General features: G+C 41.0%; 2 protein-coding genes across 6 annotated transcripts in view; one reads left to right on the top strand and one right to left on the bottom strand.

Moving 5' to 3' along the window:
• Positions 1–24,136, bottom strand: LOC136440184 (HEAT repeat-containing protein 6-like). Its single transcript, XM_066436063.1, has 26 exons — positions 23,907–24,136; positions 21,876–21,989; positions 20,895–21,035; positions 19,997–20,112; positions 19,456–19,570; positions 17,416–17,511; positions 16,901–17,021; positions 16,289–16,488; positions 15,674–15,801; positions 15,206–15,383; positions 14,074–14,150; positions 12,424–12,553; positions 11,959–12,058; positions 10,117–10,172; positions 9,450–9,898; positions 8,737–8,818; positions 7,796–8,005; positions 7,115–7,237; positions 6,438–6,562; positions 6,128–6,288; positions 4,960–5,036; positions 4,405–4,536; positions 3,463–3,630; positions 3,028–3,137; positions 2,459–2,508; positions 1–1,133 (listed from the first exon to the last, which is right to left on the bottom strand). The coding sequence occupies exons 1-26, from the start codon at positions 24,105–24,107 to the stop codon at positions 1,009–1,011; spliced, it is 3,585 nt and encodes a 1,194-aa protein (XP_066292160.1). The 5' UTR covers positions 24,108–24,136; the 3' UTR covers positions 1–1,008.
• Positions 24,137–24,185: 49 nt separating this feature from the next.
• LOC136440224 (BCAS3 microtubule associated cell migration factor-like) overlaps positions 24,186–27,073 on the top strand; it is a 201,827-nt gene continuing 198,939 nt past the window's right edge. For 3 of the 5 annotated variants that reach the window (XM_066436129.1, XM_066436138.1, XM_066436120.1), the window contains exon 1: positions 24,186–24,593. In XM_066436129.1, the coding sequence (XP_066292226.1) occupies positions 24,526–24,593 (68 nt within the window). In that variant the 5' untranslated portion in view covers positions 24,186–24,525. The remainder of the gene's footprint in view (positions 24,594–27,073) is intronic. The other 2 variants (XM_066436153.1, XM_066436146.1) reach the window with 1 other exon arrangement.

The raw sequence follows: 27,073 nt of genomic DNA, 5'->3' as shown, positions 1-27,073 counted from the left end.
TTGTCACTTGCAGCATAATTTTGTTTATTGTATTGAGAAGATGTGCTGTTGATTGAATAGCACATAATTACACACACAAGGAATTGAAAACCAGTGCAGAATACTGTTATGCAGAAACAAGTTGGGGTCACCTTCAATATTCAGCTGTAGGATTCGAATCAATATAACTGCAATTGGTAGGCACATGTATATGCAAACTATATGCAAATGTGGTACAGTAAGTTTGTGAATTCTCTCCAATGAATTATTCTTGAGGACAATTCAACAATTGATTTTGCAATTGTCTTAAACACTGTATATAAATGTCCAGCAAAAAATCACACCCCTGGGTTCCCCAGAATTAGATGCCACATAATGAAATTAGTCATAAGAATTGGAAAAATCGTCAGACAGTTATGAATAAGAATGGGCGTACTGATCCCCCACCTGTGAGAATAGCATGTTCCATTATTCCATGCACAGCAGTCCATATCCGATATCCCGTACTGTGGAGCAAATTAGCTTTCAGGAATGGCCTTGGGAGGCCAAGGCTTACTTCTGTGTGTCCAATATATTGCCCCACCTTTAAAGACAGCCATTTGTGCTAGCAGTGGTGCTTTGCTGATCAGGCCATGTTGATTCGATACATATATGGATGACGTCCTCTCGGATTCTCAAAACTGATGCGAGCTTGCGAATAAAAGAAAGACGTTTGGCAGAAAAAGGTGCCTTCATTATGAAATCTAGGTGGTCAGGAAGGTTGAACAAATGACTAAACACACATTCTTGTTCTTTTACATCCTCTTTTTGAATTTGGAATTGACTTTGGCATTCTAAGCATTAGTATCCATTTTCTGAAATATTTTTTTGGCAATTTACGGCATACACTTGCTCCTTTTGCAGCTACTTTGGATGATTTACAGTATCGAAAAGAAAGATTCTTTTTGTGGATTGGACAAAAATTGCTATCATCCATATAATCGAATCAACATGGCCTTATGATAACAAAAAGGAAACCAGAACAAAAGACTATGAGGATGTTGCTGTAGCAGCAAAGATGGTGGACAGGTTCTGGCAAATAGTTGCTTCTTTGTCTGCCATTCCTTGTCCTGCAAGCTGCTGGATGTGATCCTGTGCCCCGACAAGCTCGTCAACTGGAGGTACAAAAGAAGAGATTAGAAACAAAATGTAGACACAGACAAATTTCTTAAAGCGGCACTATGTAAGGTTTTTGGTTGCAAAAATTGAAATTATTTAGAGAAACAAAGTCTCCATGTTATTGACAATCATGACCTTTTCCAGCACATTTGCATCACCATGTCATATATTTTAGGTATTTACAAAAACAACCTGCACCAAGTTCCCCTGATTTTTGGTGGTACCAGAAAATAGACACTAGCTAGGTGTAAACAAAAAATACAGCTTCTTGACACATTTATACAATCCAAACGATGCTGCATATTCACTTATTATGCAATGCTTAAGGTTTGATTCTACTTCAAATGTAAAGAAATAAGAACAAAAATTACAAATCTTACATTGAGCACCTTTAAATTCTATCAACAATGCAAGCCATGTTCCAGGCTATCATGAAATGCAAAGACAAGAGTGCATAACCATAAATTTTTTCATGTAGACTTTCTCCACTGACTCATCATGAACTGCACTTTACGAAGCAATCTCCACGTCTGTCGCCAGGCCTTTTCAGCATAGGGGCCCCCTATGCTGTGATTTGGACCCCCTATGCTGTGATCTGGACCCCTATGCTGTGTTTCAACCAGCATAGGGGTGTTTCTTTCTGGGACAAACCTTGTGACCCTTCATAAATCTTATAAAAAGTTCACATTTGGCTTTAGAATGAGGCTGTGACAGAGGAAAAACTCTACTTCACAAAATTTATCCCTCAAAATGCATGAAATAATGTCTCATTGGGTCATGAATTTACAAATTTTCTGGGAGAACATGCCGGACTCCCTACTCTGGTCACTCCACGCGTGACTTGCACCGCGTAAAGTTAGCCTTCTGTACCTGACCCCTATGCTGTGAAAAAATCCTGGTGAGAACACTGACGGTACAAATGCACTCGTTACATCCACACATATGATTGCTTTCAAGTTTTCAAGGAAAGTGATCTAGAACCAGTTTAGCTCAAATGAACTCAATTAACAGATGAGCTAATCTTCCACTGGTCGTGACAGAGAGGACAGACATTATGTACAGTATTTACATGTTCATTGTACCGGGGAAATTCCCCTAGCTCTTTTCGACAAACACAATGAACAGTGGACCACATCCTGTCCTAAGGACTGCGACCTTTCCGGTAGCGTGCATGTCGGATGAGCCACACAGCTGGGATCGAACCCGGGGCTTCTAGTTCCAAAGGCAGGATTGCTAACCACTGGACTATGCACACTACAAGTATCCTACAGGTACTATCCTACAGATACTACATGGTAAGTATTCTAACATATAAACATACCTTTTTTGGTAGCCTCTGTTGTACTTTTTTGCTCCAAGCTCTCTCTGTACCTGTGAGATTGAGAAACAAAAGATAAAACTAATGAGTACTTTCCTCTGTTGACAGATTATCTCCATCAAATTCTCCAAGTCCCTTAGCAAATGTGTGGCTTCAGGTTGGCGTAACAGTTATGGTGTTTAGACTACAACCCAGCGGTTATGGATCCCAATTCTTTGACATGCTACCGATGTTGTGCCCTTGGGAAAGCTCTTTACACTCCACCCAGGTGTAAAAATGGGGACCTGACTTTGGTTGGGGAGGTAAAAGATGATAGAAGTAGCGGGTAGGGCTCTGCCTTCCAATACCGTGCCATAGACACGGTACATAACAATCCACTGTCCCTATGGCCTCAAAAAGGCTATGGGACTACCTTTACCTTTACCCCAGGCAAGTGTAAGATACATGAAACATAAAGGAAACATTGCATTTACTCCCATATTTGTTAAGTTACTGTAGTTTGATATACTCTAGGGGTTTAAGTGTGCAACATTTGGTTTTGACAGAATCCAAACTGCAGAACAGTGAGCCACCTGGTAAGGTATGAGTGCAACAGCTCCCCCTTCCCCTGCAGGTGGAAGTGCAGGCTGGTTAGGTCCTCTCTGCCAGCCAGTCCAGTCAGGTGCACCAGGCTTCCGCACAGCTGACAACAGAGTAGCACCAGATGTAAACACAACCAAACAATCCTCAACATACAGAAACAAGACCATAGCACATCCAGGACAAAAGATACAAAAAACAGAAGTTCTGCTGCAGTACCAAGGTCCCACACTAAGGGGCCCAAAACAGACTTTGACCATTCTCTTCATACCCACAGACCAAATATCATTCATTCATCCATCCATATGTTCTTGAGTTACGTTGACCACAAAATGCAGAAACACTTGATTTCCAGATCCATTACATATAAGAAGAGTAAGTTTGAACAACATATTGCAAGTTAATAATGTCTACACGGCCAATCTTACCTGTTCCCTTAGTGTATCCCTGTACTTAAACTCGCTGAAATCCTCCACACGCTCTGTACCAACCAGGGTGTCAGCTAGACACCCCCACAGCTCCGAGAACTGTTCCTGACTCCCAAAGTGCTCCCGGAGGGTTGGGACGGTAAGGGCCAGGGTAGCATTGATTCGAACCTGAAACACATTTACATTAGTTTAATACAATCCAGGCATTTTACAATTATTTTACATCAAAAGACTGTAAATACAATACCTATCCTGGGTATTTGATTATGGTAAGGGACAGGGTATCATTGCTTCGAATCTGCTAACAGCAAAGACATTTACAAAAAGCCAACATTCTACAACTCTTTACAAGAGTCACCATCAAGACACCGTATTCAGTATTTCATGGGGACTTAATTTTGTGTTTTTTACTCAATAAACCATTACTATACTAGCAGTAACTACTAAACCATTACTACTACAGAAACAACTAAACCATTACTAGTCAATTTGTACTACTAAGGGGAAAGGACGAGGTTTTTCCATGGATTAAGTTTGCAGTTGAAACAATTCTGTACTAGTACAGTAGTCATAATAATAATAACTTTATTGCACAACAATTGTACAAGGTAAAAAGTATGGCATTCACTGGTACATTATAACATAACATTCTGTTAGGCTAATCAATCTATCTTATACAATATGGTGTAGTAGTATGTGATGACAATGGGATTTTACAATCATTTCTAACATCTATATATTCTTTGATATATCAACAGAAGCACATATACAATGTACAGGGTGTCATGATTTCATAATAGAGAGGTCTATAAAACTACAGCAAACAATTCAAGATGTACAGTATTTGGGCGGAGATGATAATATATCTTAGCCTGGGTGCCATCCTATTTCTACCGGGGCTCCTACATTCGAAGGAGCTAAATATATCTGTCTGACTTGTACCTTGAAGTTCTTGCAGTCTTTGATGGCCTCTTGGAGGGCGCTGTACAAGGAGGGGGCCCAGGGTGCCACACCAAGGGGCAGGGCGGGGTTGTTAAACATGTTTCCAACAGCATAGCAGGCATTCCATCGAACCTGAGGACAAAAACAAGTTTTTTTAACAGTGAAAGTGATCTCAAACTAGTTTAGCTCACTGAAAAGCTACTCTTCTACTGGTCATGACAAAGAATGATGCTATGTACAGTATTAACAGCTACACTTGGACTATACACGCCACACTACATATGTAATTATCCTTAGTGTACAGTAAGTATCCTTGTCCTATCTTTTTTTCAAACTCATCTATGAGAACAGCCACCAGACAAATTTTTGAAGTAAAAATGAATAATGCATGTAATGAATTCCAACACAGCAGAAATCTAAAGTAGCAATATGTCCAAAAATATACAAATATATATAGCTTATCAAAATTACCTTGAACAATATCACATTCATTCATCGATTGATCATTATGCTAAGAAAAGCAGAAAGGCCTAGAATAAAGACATTTTCTCCAACCTTAGCCATGCCTGTCTTCACACACTTGGTCAGGACCTGGGCTGTCTGCTCCACGTACTGTCGGAAGTTGATCTTATCTGGGCACAAATGGAAAAAAAAGTATTACAAAGACTTAAGTCAACATACACATACTTTATGTATTTATTTATGTATTGATTCAGCATGTACATGCCAGGGTTGCCCAACTAGCTGGAGGCTATTACTAAGGGCGAACCCATGCATATATGCTGTAATAGGACGGTACACATACCTTATGTCATTGTGTAGTGTAGAAAGCATATGAATTCATGCAAAAAAACATAGCATAGCAACATACATCAAGATATGATAATAGATGAGTCTACATGCCTCATCTCACTACCTCCATGAAATGAGTATTGTTTCTGGTGTGTCTGTTTGTTTGTCTGTTTTTGTTTCCACACTTATTTCCACATGCTATGCAAGTCAGGGACACTGACAGGAAGTTAGGTCAAAGTCCAAAAAAAGGTCCCAGAATAGCTCATCTCATTTTCTGTCGTCAATTTCCTACTATATGCATGTCTGTTGCCTCATGGAAGCCAGTGAGAAAAAGGCATTGGACAGAATCAACGAGAAGTTCACAGTAATGAATAAAACAAGAAATTCACAAAACAAAATATATTTCACGAAAGTATGAGATCTTGGAATGTCCCTATAGCTCTGCTGGTAGCAGCCTCACGGTTGAGCTCCCGGTTCCAATTAGTTGCTAAATGGGAGACCCCAGTTCAAATCCTGGGAATGGCATCTCGGGTTGGGGCTGCATCCGACGTAAAATGGGGTCCCCTGTTCGACGAGGTTAAGGGCTAGCAACCCTTCCCCGTAAAAATACCCCCTGCAACGGAAACAGTAAGGAAACTTGCTGCCCTATGTGCCACTGTAAATGGGCACCTGACTTCGCTTGGGGAAGGTCATATTGAGGTCACCTGGTGGCGCCGAATGGCAGACGCCCAGACCCTTGCGACAGTTCCACAAAATGCAAGTGTGGATAAAGTAATGTATATGTTGTGTATTATGTGAAACCTGTAAACCCTGCATCAATTCAGTGCTAGAAAGGCTGCCATTGCGGGTAATTTCTGACCAATAAAAACCATTATTATTATTATCATTATTAGGCACTGTAAGGGTCTGAACCTACAAAACCTGCTCTTACCAAAAGCCTCAGGCCTGAGAAACCTGACCAGGTTGCCCAGAGTTCTGACAGCATTGGACTTGACCTTGTCATGGTCAGCTGCACTCTTCAGAGCAAGGTTAAACAAACTCTGCAGAAGGACGTCCGAAAAGTTGTTGGTAAAATCTGCTCCAAGCTCTTCCCTAGATAAAAAGTGCAAAATGTAATGATCATCAAAAAAACAAGAGAAAAATGAATTTTATCAAAAGCTTTCAACCAAGGACTGACGTATTCAAAATATATGTTGATATTTATATATAATAGGAGTACATTGCGGAAAAGAAAGAAATACCTGTTGCTGACGATGGTGTTGCTCAGGTTGCCTAGCGACCAGGCGGCCTTCCACCGACAGCTGAGGTTCTTCTCCTCCAGACCGACCGTACAGGCCTGTGCAACATCCGCGAGAAACGAGATATCCTGGGATGGGGAGGGAGAGTTTGAGCTTCGTGACTTTTGAAGTTGAGCTTTTCGACAGCTGTCAATCATATAAATTAGTGGCAAGAAGTTGTTGACTTTGAATCTAAAGGTTTTAGATTTAAATCCCTAGCAGGCCCCAATGTTGTGCCCTTTGGAAAGGCACTTTACATCTATGTCCTTACTCGACTCATGTGAAAATGAGTACCTAGCTAGCAACTCCTCCCTGTAAAAATATACAATGTTTCTGAAACAGCAAGGAGACTTGGTGCCCTATGTGCCACTAGGCACTACAAGGGTCTGAACGAACGAACGATCATGACATCCTAACATCTGCTTGGAGAGAAACATGAACTGTAAATCCATTTAATACTGCGGGGGAAAGGGAGTAGTTCACTGCATTTAATTTTAATGGTGGGAACAAACATCAGTGTCTCAACGTTAGTAATCAAATATTTGTGATGATGAAATTTTAGCGGTTGACTAGAGACCATTAAAGTAGCTAGAATTAAGTTACTGAGTTAACGAATCAAGAATTACAGTAACTTTCCCTACCTCCTTGAGACTGGGGTACAGCACATAGACTCCCAGTGCATGGATGGCAGCCCCCCTCACACTCCACTCCTCATCATTGGTCAGTCCCAGCAGCAGGGTGATGCACAGGATGTGTTTGTCTGTCTGCATGGTGACAAAAAAATCATAAGTTCTACAATAAACTGTAGTTTTCTAAAGCTGCAGTTTGAAAGAAAGTTGCTAGGGGATGCAGCATGTATCACTATCAACCTTTTTTTTCAACAAAGGCCTACATGTACACATTACTATAAAATCATGAAAACACATTCATAAAGTCTCTTTATGAACAACAAACCAACGCTAGTAAAAATGAAAACCTCAAGATATTTCTTTCTTAGGATAAAATGTGTCTATCTATTTCATATCTTATTTGTTTTATTTCTATTACATTAACCGGCAATATTGGACCCGCGGCACGCTGGCGGCGTCGCTGCGTCCTAAACTGGATTTGTGTTACCCTTGACTTTATAATGTCAATTCAAAATGTACAAGTATGACCAAAAAGACCAAAAAGACAACAAAACACACAAAGCTTAAAAACATTTGTTTTTTGTCATGAAATTCGTTGAGTGCTTCGTCAATTCGATCGGCCGCAGTGACGACACCAGCGTGCCTCAGGTCCAGTGAGAGGTGGGCTTAAGACCCCAAATTTTGTCCACTTACGGGTAAGAGTTGGAAGACCTGTGGCCCTGTGTTGGCCAGACACTGGCAGCCACAGCTCCTGAGTAGGGTGTGGTCCAGGTTCTGTAGGGCCGAGGGGAGGGGGCCGCTCAACAGGGGGAGCCAGAAGTCTGCCGCCTCCCTGTCTGTCAGGGACTCGGGGGCTGGAGACTCCACCTCTTTCACCAGGACTGCACCAACCTCTTCCACAAACTACAGTAAATACAGTAAATATTAAGTCAGCTATATTCAATAATACTGTAAATTCATTCATTTTTGTAGGGACTCAGGGGCTGAAGGCTCTACCTCTTTCACCAGGACTGCACCAACCTCTTCCACAAACTACAGTAAATACAGTAAATATTAAGTTAGCAATGCCAAATGACAGTTACTAATTGACAAGCTTTTGGATATGATTTTGGATATGATTTTGAATTTTGACTGTTTCAAAATTTAATCCAATTGCTTGAGTAACAGTCATTTGCATCTTATTACCTGGATGTCTTTTAACCTTCAGTTACGCATTAAATCAGCTATGTTACTGTAAATTTCTTCATTTTTGCAGGGAATTAATTGTAGGAAGAAGGAGAAAGGAGATTTTTAAAGATTTTTGGGTAAGCAGCATAAAGTAGAATATTAGCAAAACTTGAAAACAAAGCTTACTGCCTCTCTTCAAAGCTTGAATATGAAATTCTATAGCTAACTTAAAAATCAAAGAGGTTTCATCATTATTTCTGACTAGTGTACAATAGTACCTTTACATGTACATGTATCGAAAAAATACACAAATATTAGGTGCACACACAGTAAAAAAAATCAGGTGCACAGATCCAATTTTGGGTGCACAAAAGTGTGTATGCACAAGACACCACACATTCAGCACCGTGGTCAGGGCATGTGCACACAGTACTGTATTTTGAGCCCTGTTAGTGTCCCATACAGACCTTTCCTCCCTGCAGTTGTAACGCTGTGTTCTGTTCCTGTAGAATCCCACTGAACACATGGGACAGCTCCACAAGGTGAGGTCTGGAACATTGTACAAAATGTGATCACTGTTTAAAGTCATGGTTATGTCTATACATTTCATGATAAAAACATCACTGTCAGGCTGGAGTATATATGCTGGTTCCATGTCCACCCAATACTGTCTACACCCCAAACAACATAAGCTACATCATTATAAATCCTGGTTCAGATCCTTCAGTGCCTAGTGGTACACAGGGAATCAAGGTTCTTTGCTGTCTCAGTAGCAGGGTATATCTTTACAGGGAGGGGTTGCTAGCTCTTCACCTTTAACATACTCTTGAACACGGGACCACCATTTTACGTCCCTTCCAAAAGACGGGTGCAACCACAACTGAGATGTCCTGCCCAGGATTGATCCAGGGTCTCCCAGTTAACAACAAACTGGACCAGTTGAACTATAGGGACATCCCTAATTTTTGGTAAGATACTAGACAAATATTGTAGATTCAATAATTTTCACTGGGACTTAATTTTGCAGTAGACGGAGAAAGGATGTTTTAAGTTCGTGTTTGAAACATTTTAATAATATGTAGTACAGTAGTAAAACAATGGAATCGCATATCCACCTTGTCCTGATTTTCTGTGGCTAAAATAAGACCACTGCAAACGTTTCAAGATTTATTGTACTCACCTGACAAATGGGAAGTAGCCCTTTGCCATCTGGGTCATGACCTGGATGGCCTCTGTCCTGACGGGAATGATGGGAAGGGTTGACCCCGTGACCTGGGCGTGTCTAAGGCTGACCATCCTCAAACACCAGTCCAACAGCCACACCTTGGCCACGCCTTCACTTTCACTTTCTGTCTTTTCTCTGTTTCCTTCTTCTTTGGTACTCTCAGGCGACGATCCTTTCTCTATTGTTGAATCTTGTCCGGTTGTCTCCGAACTGCTGTTGATGTTCATCTTCTCCATAGACTCTTGTAGTGTCTCTCTGTGCTCCTCAGGCTTCTGAGGTTTCGTTCCTTGCTGTTGTGCCGTCCTGTGCTGTGATGATGGTGTTGCTGACAGTGGCACTTTTGCCTGCGCCTGTGGTGCAGAACTCACCGCTTTCATGACTTGTGTAACCTCTTGGAGTGGCGCCTGACAAAGAAAAAAAATAATCTAAAATATTTTGCACTCTTTACAAATGTTTTAATAACAGCACTTTTCTGAAAGACATGATAAAAATGTCTAGATTTTGTAGCTTGTACTCTTCAGTGCAAACCTAGTGTGTTACGACATGAGGCGGTTTACCAGGTATGTAATACAAACAAAAACATAACATGTAGAGTGTAAGAAAGTATTGATAATACATGTACCTGCACAGACAAGATGGAGTGGAAACAGGTTAAGGCTGCCACCTGGATGTCATACTCTGTCACAGAAAAAACACAGGAACAAACATTCAGTACTCACAAACTTGCAAAATTAAACTAGACAAGCACAAAACAACATGGGACAGGTACAACACTCCACTAGCAATTTTTTTTTAGAAAAATGATCTAAGGGAGCATAAAAAAGTGGTCACATTGGCCTTGTGTAGAGGTGGTCACTTGTACAGGTTTGACTGTACAGTCAAACCTGTCTATAGCGGTCACTCAAGGGACTGGCCAAAACTGGCCGCTAAGGACAGGTGGCCGCTATGGAGAAAATGTTGATTAATTGACCACGAGTGACACATATTTTCAGTACCCACTGAGATACATTTATTCACCGTACAGTACACATGTAAACATTGCATAGGTAAGTCACATTTTAGAAAGTCGATTGTTGTTCTTTTACTTCTATTATGGGCTTGAAAAAAGAATTATTGTATCTGCCAACTCCAAAATCCATGGCTTACTCGGGCTTCATGTCTGTACAGACCAGCATCGCCATACTCTACTCTTGATCCTTCGCGACTGCTTCGCTGCAGGCACACGCGTCACCAACGAGTTTTAATCATATGAAACAAAGTCCTTCGCAGCAAAATGCCACCTAGTTAGTTAAGAACAAAATACATGTTGCTCAGTTGCCACTTACTGTTCGTTTTCGACCGTTTTGAAACATAAAATCGTGGCGATAGTTTTCCTTAGTCTGTTGTTGTTTCGCTTCCCGCTTGTCATTATCAGCTTCTACCATTATGCTAATAGGGTACTCAGAAGAAGGTCGCTCTTTTGATGGCTTTTTTCTTTTCAGAAAATTGCAATAGCCCAAATTTTACATCATATTAATGTTATTCATATTTCTTTTGAAGCTTTTAGTGAAGTAATTATCCTCAGTGATACTTTGCAGCAAAATACATTTAGCGCATTATACCTCCGAAACAGTGGTATCTTCCGTTGACCTTTGTGCTGCTAACTATCAGCGCCATTTTAAAAATCGCGCGAAACACGTTTTGACTTTGAGCACCGGGGAAAACGGATATTGGGCCAGCATTCAAACATTTCCCAAACTTACCGCATCAGCTACATGTGCGAGTTGTATTTTCCAAAAAGCTGCCAAAATATTTGTCGACTCGAAATGCACAGAAATGGTCAATTTTGGTACGATGTACAAACGCAAGCCTTGTGAAGAAAATTATACTGACTTCGCGTCAAACCATGGATTTTCTAACAAAGATAAAAGCATTCTGGTTTTCTTTATTATCATCCTATCCAGTTGAGTCCACATAAATTTGATAACTGCGTGAAAAAATGAAGATTTTGAACCCGGCGTGCGGTGGCGATGCGGCTTCTACCGGCGCGCCGTGACCGTTACCGACAGTGTTACTGTACTCGCGGGACTGAAAATCGTCTGGCCGCGACCGCGTTGGACAGGTGGCCGCTATAGCCTATTGCTTATGTCAATGGGAAAAATCCAAGGGACCGACAAAATGTGACCACTATGGGCAGGTGGCCGCTATGCAAAGGTGACCGCTAATACAGGTTTGACTGTATATCAATGGCCTGGTGGTCCTTACATGTATGTAGAGGTGGTCACTTGTCACTTAGTACGGTCAAACCTGTACTAAGTCTAGTAATACGCTGGAAATGCATATTTGCAGTGGAGAGATCACTGCGAAAATAAAACCACAGCAAACATTTCAAGACTTACATTACCTTTTGTTCACAAAAGTCATATATATATATATATATATATATATATATATATTTATAGTCTACAAATAGTATTTACAGTACCTTTGTGGCTGAGAAGCGGCCGTATCTGTCGCACCACCTTGGTGAGGAGGCCAGGCTGGAGCCGGTGGTAAGGCACGTTCACAATCAATGTCGCGAAACACTGGACAACAGGGACAGGAACATGGTCAGTGATCGGTCTGCACTCTAATTCAAAATAGGTAAAGGGAAAAGTAGTCCCATAGCCTCTTTGGAGGCCATAGGTGCAGTGGGTTGTTATTATCTAGGTCACGGTATTGGAAGGCAGAGCAAATCCCTCTCCTTCCACCGCCTTTTACCTCCACAACCAAAGTCAAATACCCATTTTTACACCTAGGTGAACTGAGAAAAGTAGTGTAAAGTGCCTTTACCAAGGACACAATGTCTAGCCAGGAATGCCAGGAATCAAATACCTTATCTCTTGAGCTTGTGTTCACATCTCGTACTGTTAATAGAAAAACAATGAAAATTGTCCTATTCCTAACGTACCTTGAGCAGATAGAAGAGTGTGTGCACGTTGCTCTCTGCTGCCAGCGCCAGGAGCAGACATCGATGTATCTCCTTCACTGTGGAGCCCAGAGTGACAGAGTAGGGGGTGAAGGCGGTCTGTTTGGGCGCTCTGCAAGCAAAAGCATAATGCTGTAAGCTCATCTATTTTTGTTGGGATTTAATTATGCAGTAGGAGGAGAAAGGATTTCTTTTTTTATGATAGCGGTCGGAACAATTCTGTAACACAAAAACACAATATTCACTATGATTGCTTCACAATGAAAATCGTGACAGTAAAAGGACTGCAAACGTTCAAGAAATAACAGTAATCTTTGTAAATTCAAAAGACAACTAGTGTTCAAGCTAATCTTTTACGCTTAAAAGATAACATATCTTTTCCGTTAGATACATACGTTCAACCAGATAGAAGTTGCCAATAGATATGCTAATAAAAAACAATCTCGTGCATCTCACGTGCACAAGTGTGCTAAAGTAACATGAATATAGAAATGAATTGACAAGAAAGGCCGTCATTTGCCCCTGAGCAAATACAGCATGTTTAGCCATACTCCTCCCCATGCAAGAAGTGGGCTGTCCCAAAATAACACCTGGGCAAATGGAAATATGAACTGCATGTAGAAAGGCAACATTTGCGAGAGCATTATACTTCGACAATCTCCCTCCTGATGCATAAATGGACTGTTCCAAAATCACCCGTACAAAAACTCTCTCTACAAGTTCTGCGAGACCCCGAGAGCTTCTTACTGCAAAGGCTTGCGTGTGTTTCTGCAATATGACCTCAGGTAACCTTAATAGAACAGTGTTCTTTGGCCAGTAGCAAATGGAATGCGGGGATCCTTAGATAGAACATGGATTCCTTGGCCAGCAGCAAATAGAACATGGAACGTGGATACCACTTTTGGCCTGTTTTGGGTCTGAAAATTGGTCCAAAAGTCCCCAAAATGAAGCATTCTGAAGTGATGTACACCAGAAATGTGATTGAAGTCCTGTAGGGACATGTTCAAGGCACCCTTGTACCGAATTTCAGGTCACTTGCTTGCAATACCAGGGCACAGGAGCCCAAAATATAAAAATTGTCTAAAAATGCCCCAAAAAACCTGCATAAAAATGTTTTTAAGGCCTGTTTCGAAAGAAATGAAAAACGCATAAGGGTATTTGCCATCTTTACCTACATGCCAAATTTCAGGTCGTTTGGCCCAAAAATGACGGAGTAGATTCCATTTGAAGATTTGGCAGGAGAAGAAGAACGTGAACAAAAACAATATGTTGAGCCATACTAGGTATGGCTAAACATAATAAGCAGTTCCTATTCATAAATGACAGTTATTGTAGGCAGGCATATTCTATATACGTTGTGTACAGTACTTTTACATCATGTTACATCGTTCTTTTCTGACTGAATGATAAAATAATGCATATTCCATTCTACATGTACATATGGTAATTCATCATCAATCAATATGATAAGCTATAATCATTAGAGTGCTAAACCAATTTGTTTATCTTTGGAAGCTTCCAGTCAATCTAGTGATGTCCATCCATGCAGATTTAGTGGTAGAGCAGATCTACATGTAGCTGAGAAGCAAAAAATGTAACATCATGGCAGCGGATATGACGGTTTTAACTCACGTTTCTTCGGCTGCCGCCAGATACTGTTTGCTTCCATCCACAAGAGAAGACAGGACCAACAGGGCATTCCCACGAGCCTGCAAATAATGCAGTGTAATATTCATTTATTTTTGTGGAGACTTATTTTTGCAGTAGAAGGGGAAAAGAGGTTTTAGTAGCGTTTAAGTTCACATTTGAAACAATTCTGTAGTGCACTTGTAATACATGTATGGTGTCATCAATTCTCAGTGGAGGTGTCACTGCCAAAACTATGAAAATAAAAGCACCTCGGTTTACAGCACGTAACACTGCCATAGCAGACAGGGCAAACCTTAGAATCTACCAGTTTGCAGATTTGTACATGTAGCATCCTCTGCTCACAATGACTACTTGTATATAATAGAGAATACTACAGGGTGTATTCTGTAACACCCGAGGTACCAGCCCAACCCATGTAAAATACACCGTGTTGTATTCTTTTATGTCATACTCACCAAAGAAAACACGCAGTACAATACAAAAGATGCCAAAAGTTGAGAAAATTTGGTGTCCTCAAAGAAAATATTGTAATGTAAGAACATCAATTGCAACTGAAGTATCAGGTATTCAAATTTTTGACGGCAGCTTATGCAAAGTACATCCAAATCATTCGATAAAAAAAGACTTGTGCAATACTTTCTGACAATCGGACCAGTCCAGAATACTCGTATTGAACATTATGTCATATCTGGGCCGCGAAAACATTTGATATGGGTGTTCCGCATTGTGTGATAATTTTCCGTAGCACACAGGGTTCTACTTGTATCACACGGGCTTCCATAGAATATTCAGAATGTATTTCGAGTGCACCGGTTGCGGTGCTGTCGAAATTCGAATACCGGAGTCAGAGGTTGGAATTGATGTTGTAGCGATTTTTTTTGTTCGAGGACACAAAACTCTCTCAACTTCAGGCCCATTTTGCGTTGAAATGTGTTTTTTTTGGGTGGGTATAAGGAGTCGCATTGCCATATCCGGCCTTCAGGCGACACAACCCGCTGGTAGCTCAGGCGATATGGAATACACTGTGTTGTATTCTATATTTATCACAGCCCAGGTATGACGTAGATACATGACATACATGTAAAGACAATGAACATCATGTATTTGTACTGACCTTTGGTGCTGGATCCTTCAGTATACTTGTGAACAGAGTGGGGGTCTGTGGTGCCCCGACACTGCTGCATTCTGGGAGGAGGTGGGACCAGTACCCGAACATCAGCCTCTTGTCAGTCATCTGTGCCGTGTTGTGGAGACAGTTCAGGGCAACCTCCCTCACTCGAGACAGGATGGATCTGTGGTAGATAGTGGACATTTATACACTTGAACAGTGGACTTTCTGATAACACCCATGCTCCACTATTTTCCCAGGGTGGTTAAGTCTTTAACTCACAGTTTAAGTGAAAACACGACATTGTTACTGCAAGGACAGATTTTCTCCTTATTGCAAATTTAAGTACCCTCAAACCTAAATGCATTTACAGTAATTGGAAACAGGAGCTCAAATTTGAGGCTGCTACCAATTGAGCTACAGGGACATCCTTCTAGATCTGACTCAAGCATAGATCTTTAAAGAAATTTGAACCTTAGTCTGGTGAGATGTCCTGCCTCGTTGTCTGAGTACTCTGACTCAGAGCTGCTGGCCATGCCTCTCCAGTTGGACCTGTAGTCACTCCCCTCTGAGGAGGAGTAGCCACCAGTACTGTCTCCTCTCTGTGGGGAAATCAGGTTTATTTAATTATGAACTTTAACATCTACAGGCAGGTGGCAAAGTGGTCTTTTGGTTAGGCTTGTTGATTTTACTAAGGTACTGGCCTGGGTTCGAATCCCTAGTACTCCCCAATGTTGTGACATTGCGATGGGCACTTAAGATCTAAATTGACTCACTTGGACTCAAGTGAAGATGAGTATTAGCCCTGTGGTAGGGATGTCTTCTTGAATAGTGCATAAAGCAGAAGGCCCCATGATTGAGGATAGCCACACCTTATCTAAAGGAGTAGTCTTACCCAGCTTGTACCCACCATACAAAGATGGTGTGCTATGCCTAAATGCGGTTTACTGGTTACTAGTATGTGAACAAAAAATGAAATCCCCACTATCTCTGTCTCAGTTGGAAAACTGCTCCCTTTGAACCAAGACAACACGAGGCAAGTATATAGTACTACATGTACATAGAAGGTTTTGGAACACCAACAGTTACCTCTCTCCTGTGCCTGTCATGTGCCTTGAGAGGGCTCCTGGGAGGTGTACTGACCGGCGCCCTGCCGACAGGAGACCTGGAGGGGGGGTTCTGTGCCGGGCGCACGTCAGGCCTGGCTGTGTCCTGCTCCGTCTGCTGCTTCCTCTGTCTCTTCTTCTTCACTTTCCTTCCCCTGGGTGTGGACTGAGCTGGGGACTCCTCTGTAAGGATACAGACTGCCACTGTAAGCAACTAACCTCCATTTATATTAATCTGCTGGGTTACATAAATCCGCCACTTTGAAAAACAGTGGCTTTAGGAGATTCCTATAGCTAGTGCAGCACTCCCAAAGTATGCACAGTTTAGATATTCAGGAGTGCATTATACTGGGAGATGTTAGGTTGGAGATCCATTTGGACGTATCTTTTCAAGGTGACGGATTTATGTGCCCTGATGGAATAATGTCAGAATACAAGGCATATATGTTACACAAAAGCTGACAAAATGTACTACAGAACTGTAAATCTGGAAATATTTGCAGTGGTTTCTTTTGCCATCACTATGTCTAAATCACAATTTAAGAAAAGCAGAAGACTTTTCTTTCGAAACAAAAGCATTCAGGATTATCCTGACCTTTATCAGAGTCCTTGGTTGTAGATCTCTTTGGACTGGGGTCGTACTGTGATACAGGTGTGGGGTAGAGGGTGGCAGGGACCTGGAGAGTCTGACCAGGTAAGCCATACAACATGTACACCTGGGGTAACAAATAACAAACAACCATTATCTTAAAGTTAATCATGTTAATACAAACGATCGTGTTAATACAAACGATAAGTACATTGGGTAGAATTTTTATCAAATTCACAGTCCTCCAAGATTGACGAATGCCTAACTATGCATAACGTGATTTCATCTTACTTATTAATTGAACTTCTCCATGAAAATGGATGGTATGACAAAACAGGTGTACCCCGCAGGGGTCACCCTTTCAAGGCCGCCATGCCAATGTGATGTCACAGAAGCGGCGAATGGCTAAGTCCTTGACAATGACTAGAGTTGGACAGTCAAACATTTTGGGTAAGTCCGGTTTTTGTTCTGTTACTTGGTGATTTCCTTTCAACTTAGCTTCAGAACTAGCGATGACTTACCCTGCAGACTGCGAGAAGAGACCCCAAGCTACCCGGGTTGATGTCTGTAATAACTGACAGCAGGTTTCTCATGCCCTGTAGGGTACTCAGGATCAGCTGGAGAATGAAAATAGATCATACACCAGTGTTAGTGACAAAGGCAAAAATATGAAATCAAAGATATCATACCTCCGTAAAATGTGGAGTATTTGCGACTTTATTTTATTCATAATTCTATTGTAAATTTGTAGCTAATTCTGTCTATGCATTTTCCAGCCAGCCTGGGGGATCAACTTTGGACCCGGGGCAAGCTAACCTTCCCATCCTGCCAGTCTCCAGGCCACTTACACAATCTTCCTCCTCACATCCCATCACTCTAAAATATTCAAATAACTACAGACACACCAGGACAAACAAACACACCGAAGGAAAATAACACTTCTGTTTTCATGGAGGCAAAGAGTTGATCTTATGCCTATAGCATAAGATATGTTATTTCTTTCATTGTAACAAACATACTGGACATTTTTAGAATAAGCAAGGAGGTTTAAAAGTGGAATAAGTTTTAGTTTTTTTGTTTACTGTCCAGGGCTTGAAATTCATGTTAAGGAATAGGTGCACCTAACCTGAGTATCTAGGCGCACAGAAAGAATTTCAGATGCACAACATAGAATAGAATGTCAGCAAAACATTTTTTAAGGTGTTATTGCTTTTTCTGATACTGAGTGTACAATAGTACCTTTCCCCTATAGCCTACAAAAAAATCTACACAATCAAAAATTAGGTGTACAGCTCCAACAATTTTGTGCACATCAGGGTGCGAAATACTTTTTTGAGCCAGGTTGCCCATGTTGCAACCTAGGGCAAAGGCTAGGTTGCACATCCAAATTTCAGGTTGCTCCAGCAACATTCACCGATTTCTTCAAATCAAGCTCGTATGTAGCGTATAATACTACTAATATTCCAAATATAAATTAGATAGTATTGTGTTCCCATTGACCTAACAACATCTTGTTTAGCCGAGGGCAGTGTGTTTTCCTCTTTTTCAGCTCAAATTCCACGATCTATGAAGGGTTTTGGATGGTTTCAAACGAAAAAGTGTTGATTTCTTTATTTCAATTGAAGATTTACCGAATTTTATGAGTGACAATGTGTTTTTGTGAGCTTACAGGGCTCCGATTGAGATCTTTGGCTCAAAATATAAGGTTGCACACTGCGCTACCTGGGTTTGGAATTAACTTGCACCAACCGAAATCTTGTTGCACTGTGCAACGTGCAACCAGGTATTTCGCACCCTGCACATGCACCCAGCATTTCAAGTCCTAGGCCTGCTGTCTGTTACATGAATTCAGTATAAATCTTGTGTGGGAACAAGATGGATTGGTTTCATTCTGCTATACAAACATTTTCATTTGATATCATTGTTATTTTGTATACTATCTGTGGGAATAAGTGTAACACATTAAGAACATATAGCTTGAAATCAATGTGCACCATACTTGCAGAATTGTATATGGCTACACTCTTGCAATTTATTGATTGCACCACTATATATGTATATCTGTTGGCCCTTCAAAGTCTGAAAAATGTTTAGACCAAGTGACTGTTTGGATTGAATCCATGCATGCAAACCCTGAGCTGAGTATTTGTGGCCTAATGCACTAGTGCAGTTATTTAGTAGTAGCCTAGTTACGAGTCAGTTATCTTGTGGAATTGTAGGTATACAGGAATTACTGTAAATGCATTTAACTTCACTTGGTTTATATTTTGCTAGGGAAAAATGGAGTGTTTGCGGTGGTTTCAAGTTCCCAGCAGTGCTATAGTCACATATTGCTACAGTATTAGACAAAAATGTTCCAGTGGTTTTAAGTTCGCTGTGAAACAGTCGCCATGAAAACAGCAAACATAAAACCAACACGAACATTTCTGCATTTATTGTACCTCTTTTTATAATCCTGCATAATTCCTAGCATATAAATACGTGTACACTTCTATGACTGTCACAGTAGATACAGTATGTTTGCTGTGTTTTTGCAGATTGCATCAAATTTTGTATTGTACCTTGGCAAACAAAATGTCGTCCACTTGTTCAGGTTTGGGTGTCTGTAGAACTGCCATCAGGATAGTGTAAACTTTCCTTAAGTGTTCATCCGAAATGGTCTGACCCTCTGAATCCCTGCAGATGATAATGAATGAAATAAAGAACAAAATGAATGAATGAAGACCTTTGTTTATACAATTACCAAGAAGCGAGAGGAAGTTGTTTCTCTAATGATGGCAGAGGGAGTTTCACGGCAGAGGGAGTTATGCCTCTTCCTCAGAGGTCATCAGAGAACCTTAGCCCCTGTAAAAAAAAGCATGTATAAGCGCTGCCCCCAAATACAAACGACGACCCTGAGATGCGAAAGCGGCTATAGGACACGCACAGGGCAGGACACAGATATTGTAGTCTACAGAACAAATTTAAAGATGATCCCACAGATTATGGATTTGGCTCTCGTCCGACATTGACTCACTGAGTGGCACCGTGACACTAATTTTTCAAGTGCAATCTCTTCACATAGAGAAAACCTCAACCCACCAATGTAGGCATCTGACTTACCGTAAGCAGAGGTTGTACACACTCGCTACTGCAACCTTCTTGATGTCCAAGTCAGCATACTCTGGTTGCACAAACTGCATCAACAACCCTTCTGGACCAATCAGCTGGTCCAAGTACTGAGCAAAAATAAAAGGGATTTGTAAAATCCTATGGTAACCAAATTGTCAAAGAAACATATCCATTTCCAATTCATAGCACCGCAAATATGCATTTCTAATGTACATGTCTTGTATGTGTTACTGTACTGTACTACATAATGTTTCAACCACAAACTTAAATTAAAACATAGCAAAAACCTCTTTTCCTGCCTTGCCTTAGGCCATGTTGATTTGATAACTGTAAACGCAGAAATGTTCGCAGGGATTTAATCTGCAGTAGGTAGAAAATGGAGTGTTCGCAGTACTAGTGGTTCTGAGTTTGCATTTGAAACAATACACACAGTCACACAATAGAACGCTTTTTCATGGTGGTTTTAAGTTCACAGTAAAGAGTTTACCACAAAAACTGCAAACATAAAAGCACCGTGAACATTTCTGCATCTACAGTATATGGATGACATCCTCTGGGAACCCCAAAAGTGCTGCGAGCGTGCGAATAAAACAATGTTTGGCAGAACGATTTACAGCATGGCCGAAAACTTTTTTTATGGAAACAGACGAAAATTGATGCATGTGTACATGTCATCCATATAATCAAATGAACATGGCCTAACAGTAAAAAATAATTATCAAAAAATAACCTCCCCACTGCCAATTTATGGCACTGCAAATATATGCATTTCCATGTAAACTGTACTACATAATTGTTTCAACTGCAAACTTAAATCAAAACATCTCCTTTTACATCTTACTGCAAAATAAAATGAATTTACATCTTACAGTTAACTACAAGTACTGACCATGGTAACAGCAGGCCCCCTTTGGTACAGAAGTTGTGCCAGGGTCCTGAGTATGTCCGGCAGAGTCCAGGGTCTGCAGACTGTCACAGCTCGCATCACATACTCTACACAAGTCTCCAGCGATCTGCCCTGGATCAGAACCTGGGCAACAAATGTGAAATTCTTGGGTCTTCAGGTGGCAGAATTGTTATCGTTTATTTCAAAATACCGTAAAATTCCTATTTACGTACGCACCCCTCCTAACATACGCACCCCTGATTTGGGGGCGACTGCGGGCCTGACTCAGTGAGTTGAAACGTTCAGGGGAAAAACCCTCCTAACGTACGAACCCCCTCTCCAGCATTTCGGTGGATACTAGTAGTTAAGAGGTTGACATGAATGATCATCCTTCCGATGATGTTTACCGACTTAAAGGGTTACTGAGAAAATGTTTCTGGGTTGAAAATATCAAACAATTTGAATATATGTATTAATGTATTATACTATTATTACTGATTGATTGTGTGGTAGCATTCCACACTTCATTTGCATGAAGATGTACCGTACTCTCATGCTGATATGCGATTTTTCCGAGGAAGAACCCCTCCTAACGTACGCACCCCAACTTTGGCGTCAGCCTGGAGCACCTGCTTGCAACTTGAAAAGTTTAAAAAGTGCGTACGTAAATAGGGATTTTACGGTACATCCCTGAAAGCCAATTGCAAGTAAATGTAGTATGAAATAATGGTAAAGTACAGTGATAATTATCATCAAACAATCTTCAAGAAATGCTTTTAGAAAAGAAATCATAATCATGGTACATGTACATTTCTTTCATTGAATGAATTTATTTTTTTCTTATTCTCACTTAGTATATTTTACAACAAATTAAATGGGTGGTCCCTTCATGATCAGCTTTTTTTTAAACTTCAAAATCCTTCAACAATACAAGTACAAAATGACAGACAAATGGAAAGTAAATCTTTATTTTCTAACACTTACTTGCTGTCCACTGAATCCAACAAGGTGCCTGAGTAAATGGCAAACTTTTGTGACCAGAAGCTCATAGTTAAGAGGGACCAGTTCACAGGCCTTGCATACTAGTCCCACAGCCAGCTATATATGGAGGAGATGGGGAAATCATATTATACAATTTGCCCAGTTCCATAATTTGACGATACACACTGTCAAGTAAAATCATCCTTGAACTAAAAAATACATAAGTTATATTTTGCATCATATCATATGTTTTATTTTTTTCAGATCTTATCTTCTTTCAAATACCAGCATTTAGCAACCACTCAAGGGAATAGTACTGAGGAAAAATGGTTACTAAGGACAGGTGGTTGTTGAGGACAGGGTGGGGTTAAACCTGGATTCAGCATTCACTCAAGGGACTGAGGAAATATGGTTGCCGAGGACAGGGTGGGCTAATGACTAATCTCCGAGCAGATCTATAGGTTGCATAAAGACCGTATCAAACTGGCAGAGGAAGTACGTTTCGCAACCCAAGATCTGCAATAACTCAAACAGGGCGGAGCATTTCTATTCAATAAAGGTGTCGCTACCCCTCCTCGTTGTAATGCTAACAGCCGTACGAATGACCGGGGTACTAATCTTTTTATGACCGATTTCTGGGACAAGCCCAGTCATCCGCGCACGTCCCAGTGGGAGGTTCGCGCCTTGATTGAGCCTAGTAAAAGAGGTCTCACAATAGCAGTTTCTTTCACCCATCGGCGATGTTTGTGGCATCATGGAAAACCGTTCTTACAAAAACATTCGTGGGCAATTGTTTACTGTTTCGGGTTCAAGCCACTATTACTAGATATTACAAGTACCCCCGAGAAGGGTTAAGCCGGCGTCCGCCTGCCCGGAGCGTTTCCACCAGAGGGCCGTCTTCCTGTCCAATGACGGCCTTATCTCGCTTTGCTATTGTTATGCTTGCAAAGAATCGGTGCCTTTGAAAACGTTTTTCAAGACTTAATCGAAGAAAGTCATCGGGAAAAAAACAAGGAAAAAACGTAAACATGAAAAACGTAAGAATTTCGCATTTCAGCTGTGACGATCATCATTTTGTGACGATTGAAGTAGTTTTGGTAGCGATCTTTGTAACAAATTGATTTTGAAAAAGAGACCAAGTCTTTTCTACTGGCAACATTTAGTTTATTTTTCCTGGGAAGTTTAATTTTCGCGGTACAGCTCTGCCCAAGTGGACGGCCTCTCAGTCGCGGTCTGGAGGTGTCAGACGGTGCGCAGCCGACCCGTGACAGCCCGGCATGGCGCCGCACGCCCGTGCGGACAGAGAGTAATAAACTCACTTACAGAAGCACAGTTTGATTAGGTAACAATTAGATGTTAATAGCCTTTGTTCAGACCGACTTGTTCCAGACCTTAGATTGCATTACAAGCTCCTTCTTCCAGTTGGATACGGTCTTTGCAATCTATTGGGTGTGGTTGGAGACTAGCTAATGACTACTATGTACGGGACTGTTTTAATGTAGCTTGTGACTGAAGGTGGTTGTCTGTGCCAGGTGGTTGCCTGACCAGGCTTGACTGTTATGATCAAGGAAGATAAAGAGAGATTTAACCTCCAGCATATCTATTTTGTTGTAATTTGTTTGGTAACGTTAACAGTTATCTTATTTATTTAAACGATTTCTCGTGACACCGCCCCTCTGGAGCTCCCCCTCCACTTGGACCTCTGTGAAGATCGGCTGTGTATATTTTTGTACAAGCCGACAGGGCCATTCAAGGAAAATAAAGGTTTCTACTCTACTACTCTATGATTGACAAAAATTATGTGCTGATGGAGTGATGCAGTATTCGAATTCGTGCCCACTCAAAATTAAATTACTGTCATCAGGGTAGTCAGTTGTACTTAATCGTCACTTTCATAGTTCAAAGCTGAAGGCCGTCGCTACAACACCAATTGTTATCATTAAGTTATGAATAATTGAATAGCGCATGCCATCAACTTGTTACTAGCTAGTACTTAGTGTAATAAAGGTATTTGGGGAGGGGTGACTAACCAACCTTCTCATCTACGAACTTCGGCGTCTGGTAGTCGAGCGAGTTTAGCTCGTCCAACAGTATGTTCAGCTCTATCTTGAACTCCTCTCCTTCCCGTGGCACCAGACTCAAGAATTTGGCGGTACAGCGGCGGAAAACGTCCGCATCGCTCTGAACGAAGGGACGATGTTGCCCCTGAGGCCGAAGTGAAAGCTCTTCCGCCATTTTCTTACTGCAATTTGGAAATGAGTTGCTAGGTGGCGCGACTGTACTCTCCCGTAGATTCTCGCGAGATTTGAACGAGAGTTTTTCCCGAAGATGTGATGTCATATATAAACAGGCCTCTTCTCTTCTCGTCTGCACCGCTGGAATCAGCAAAAAAATTGTCGACGACAGCCAGAGTATTGCGATTAGGAAACCGGTCGATCTCTCTTTAACTCGAAGGGAAGGTCGTTAACGTCGTTACGTCGTCTGTATGAAGATGAATGCCACAGGAGACAGCTGACAATCCGAAATCTCACACGGTCATTTTTGACGGAGCTCTAGAGTCGAGGTCGCTCTACACTCTTTTATAACTGCGCTGGTGGTATTTTCCTCAGTTCCCGTCTTCTCAGACGACACTGGGAACTTGAAGTGACGGAAGATGTCGGCCGACTCGCCTAGGAGGGGTTCTCGGTCCGCAGGGACGGTGGTGAGGCCGCAGGCAGCCGGGTAAGTCTGTGTGAAAGCTCGGCCCGATGTTGCGACACTAAAAACAACACAGAAGAGTGGCGCCATTTTTAAACCATTTTTGCCTTGCCTGCCGTCTGAAAATGACGTAACCTTACCTCAGGGGCAGTTATGTCTTTGAGTGCTAACCCAGGTTTTTCTTACGAATGTTGATGAAGATTCGTCGTTTACAAATAGTTTCCGTACGACCTGAGATGACCCAGGAATTGTCAAACTTGACTCAAAGTCAAAGGGAGAGGAAACTGCAAATTGTGTTAGGGACCCCAGGGTGTAAATGTAAACAATTGGCTTCCTGTGTCAAAACAACAACAACAACAACAGGGTTTTATGTGTTGTGATAGCATGTACATTTACATACTATCTGTATCAGTCTATACAGACTAGGACGCAAACTGCGCAGACAAGAATTACAAAACAGAAAGTGCATTAAAAAAACTATTAAAATGGTCGAAACATACCGTATAATGGCTCAAAAGTACAAGAAACAGAGTTCATTCCCAGGAGTTTGTTCGGTTGAATCGGCTGTGTGGCGTCAGCATCTTCTTTTATTTTCCCGGTTTTCCCAGCTTGTTGTGATAGCACGGATATAAATATCTTGGTGATTTGGTGATATGTATAAGAGTGACAGATACCACTAGCAAATAACCCACTTGGATAGGGCAGTAAAGCTGGCAGCCCCATGTGTGACAGAGATTATGTGATCAAACCCCTGCTTATAAGTTATAAGGCTACACCAAGTAATTTGTATGGATGACGTCCGCGCGCGCATTGATTTTGGTCTGTTCCCAGGAAAAAAAACAAGAAATTCCGCTGCCTGTAATTATGACCAGAGAGTTCCTTTTTGATATACTATGTTTCTGCAGGCCTGCAAAATCAATGGGATATGGAAAGAAACAGGACAGGACAACAACTGCTGTTCAACTTCAACTGAATTATTCAAATTGTTGCTGTTTTCCTGATGAATAAAAGAATTGTTAGTTGTTACACTGTGTTCTCTCAATTTCAATTCAATTTGTGTCCTAACATGTGTCGTCGACTATTATATTTCAAATCTAGGCATCTTGTTTTTTTCGGCCCTTCTTGTTTTTTTTCGCGCTCTCGCATTAGATCAAGGGTCTCCAAAGGACGTCATCCATAAAAATTACTTGGTGCAGCCTAAAAGAACCCAACACACTTATAGAGAAGACTAGGGATGATGATGATCCAGTGAGCTGTAGCAACAATTGTACTACCTGAGCTAATGAAAAAGCACCATACTTTATCCTCAGTCTGAGGTTGCCTGCTTAACCTATAGTACCTTCACCATATTACAGTTCCACTATGTGTATACAATGTCAAGTATGTAACAATACACAGTGATAGCCAGTCAATATCATCTACTACATGTGTACTTAAACTTTGATCATATTGTATTGATTGATTGATTGATACATGTAAGTTCTGTCATGTGATAGGTAGCTCTGTTGTCACAATCTTAATGGCTTAACATTGATTTCATAATTCAGGTGATATTCTTTTGTTGTAAAATGTTCAATCATACGAATAAAAGGAGTAGTTCTTCAGGGCATTACAATTTAAACTATGAATTGTCACCAGGATTCTCGACAGTGTATATATATGAGCATAGGGTCCAAATATGCTGTGAATGTCACCGGTATGGACAACACTGTGAGTGTGATGTTGGTTTGTGAGCCCTTACTAGTATAGTAATACGTTATCTTCCAGATGATTTTGCTTGTATTCATAAAAATTTTGCTGATTTTTGGCTGAAGTGGCATTGCCTTTTCTACTGGAATTTGTGAAACTTGTGAGTGTTTGGCACTCATACGACATTGGTGCATTTTGCAATAAATCATAATGGACCCCAAGCTGTGAAAAATTACTGTGAGATCATTGCATTGTGCCACTAAAGATAACGTCACAGAAGATACTGTTGATTTTGAAATATTTGTGGTGGTTTCACTAAATGTATGTGTAATTGCTTTTCAATGAATTGACCTAAATGGTTTCTACGGTTACTGCAAAATCAGGACATGTAGTTTTGTGCTACAATATTATTTTGACAACGATCTTAACATAAAAACCTTATTTCCATTCTTTAACAATAGTCTTACCACAGAAGTAAATCTCACTCTCAATGAAAATAAATTTTACAGTATATGTCTATGTAGGAGTCCTTTATTCTTGGACTACCAAATTACAGTAGCAACAGTTAAAAGAAAATGAGTTTCCATCGACAAGGCTAAAAGTAAAACATGGATGACTGATCAATTGAGTGCTTCTATCAACTGAACTTTCATTGAGAAAAATCTGTTGGTTTACAGGGTAGAGCAGTTCAGCCTGGCTAGTTTTCTAGAACATGTACATATACTATAGCTCATTTACATAATCAATATGTCTGATGGTCTTACACGCAGAAGTAGGTCATTGTTCGGTTAGAACCGTTTGTCACTCAAAGAAAC

This window comes from Branchiostoma lanceolatum, chromosome 1 (assembly GCF_035083965.1).
Source record: "Branchiostoma lanceolatum isolate klBraLanc5 chromosome 1, klBraLanc5.hap2, whole genome shotgun sequence".
Lineage (NCBI taxonomy): Eukaryota > Metazoa > Chordata > Leptocardii > Amphioxiformes > Branchiostomatidae > Branchiostoma > Branchiostoma lanceolatum.
This window is presented reverse-complemented; position numbering and strand designations above follow the sequence as displayed.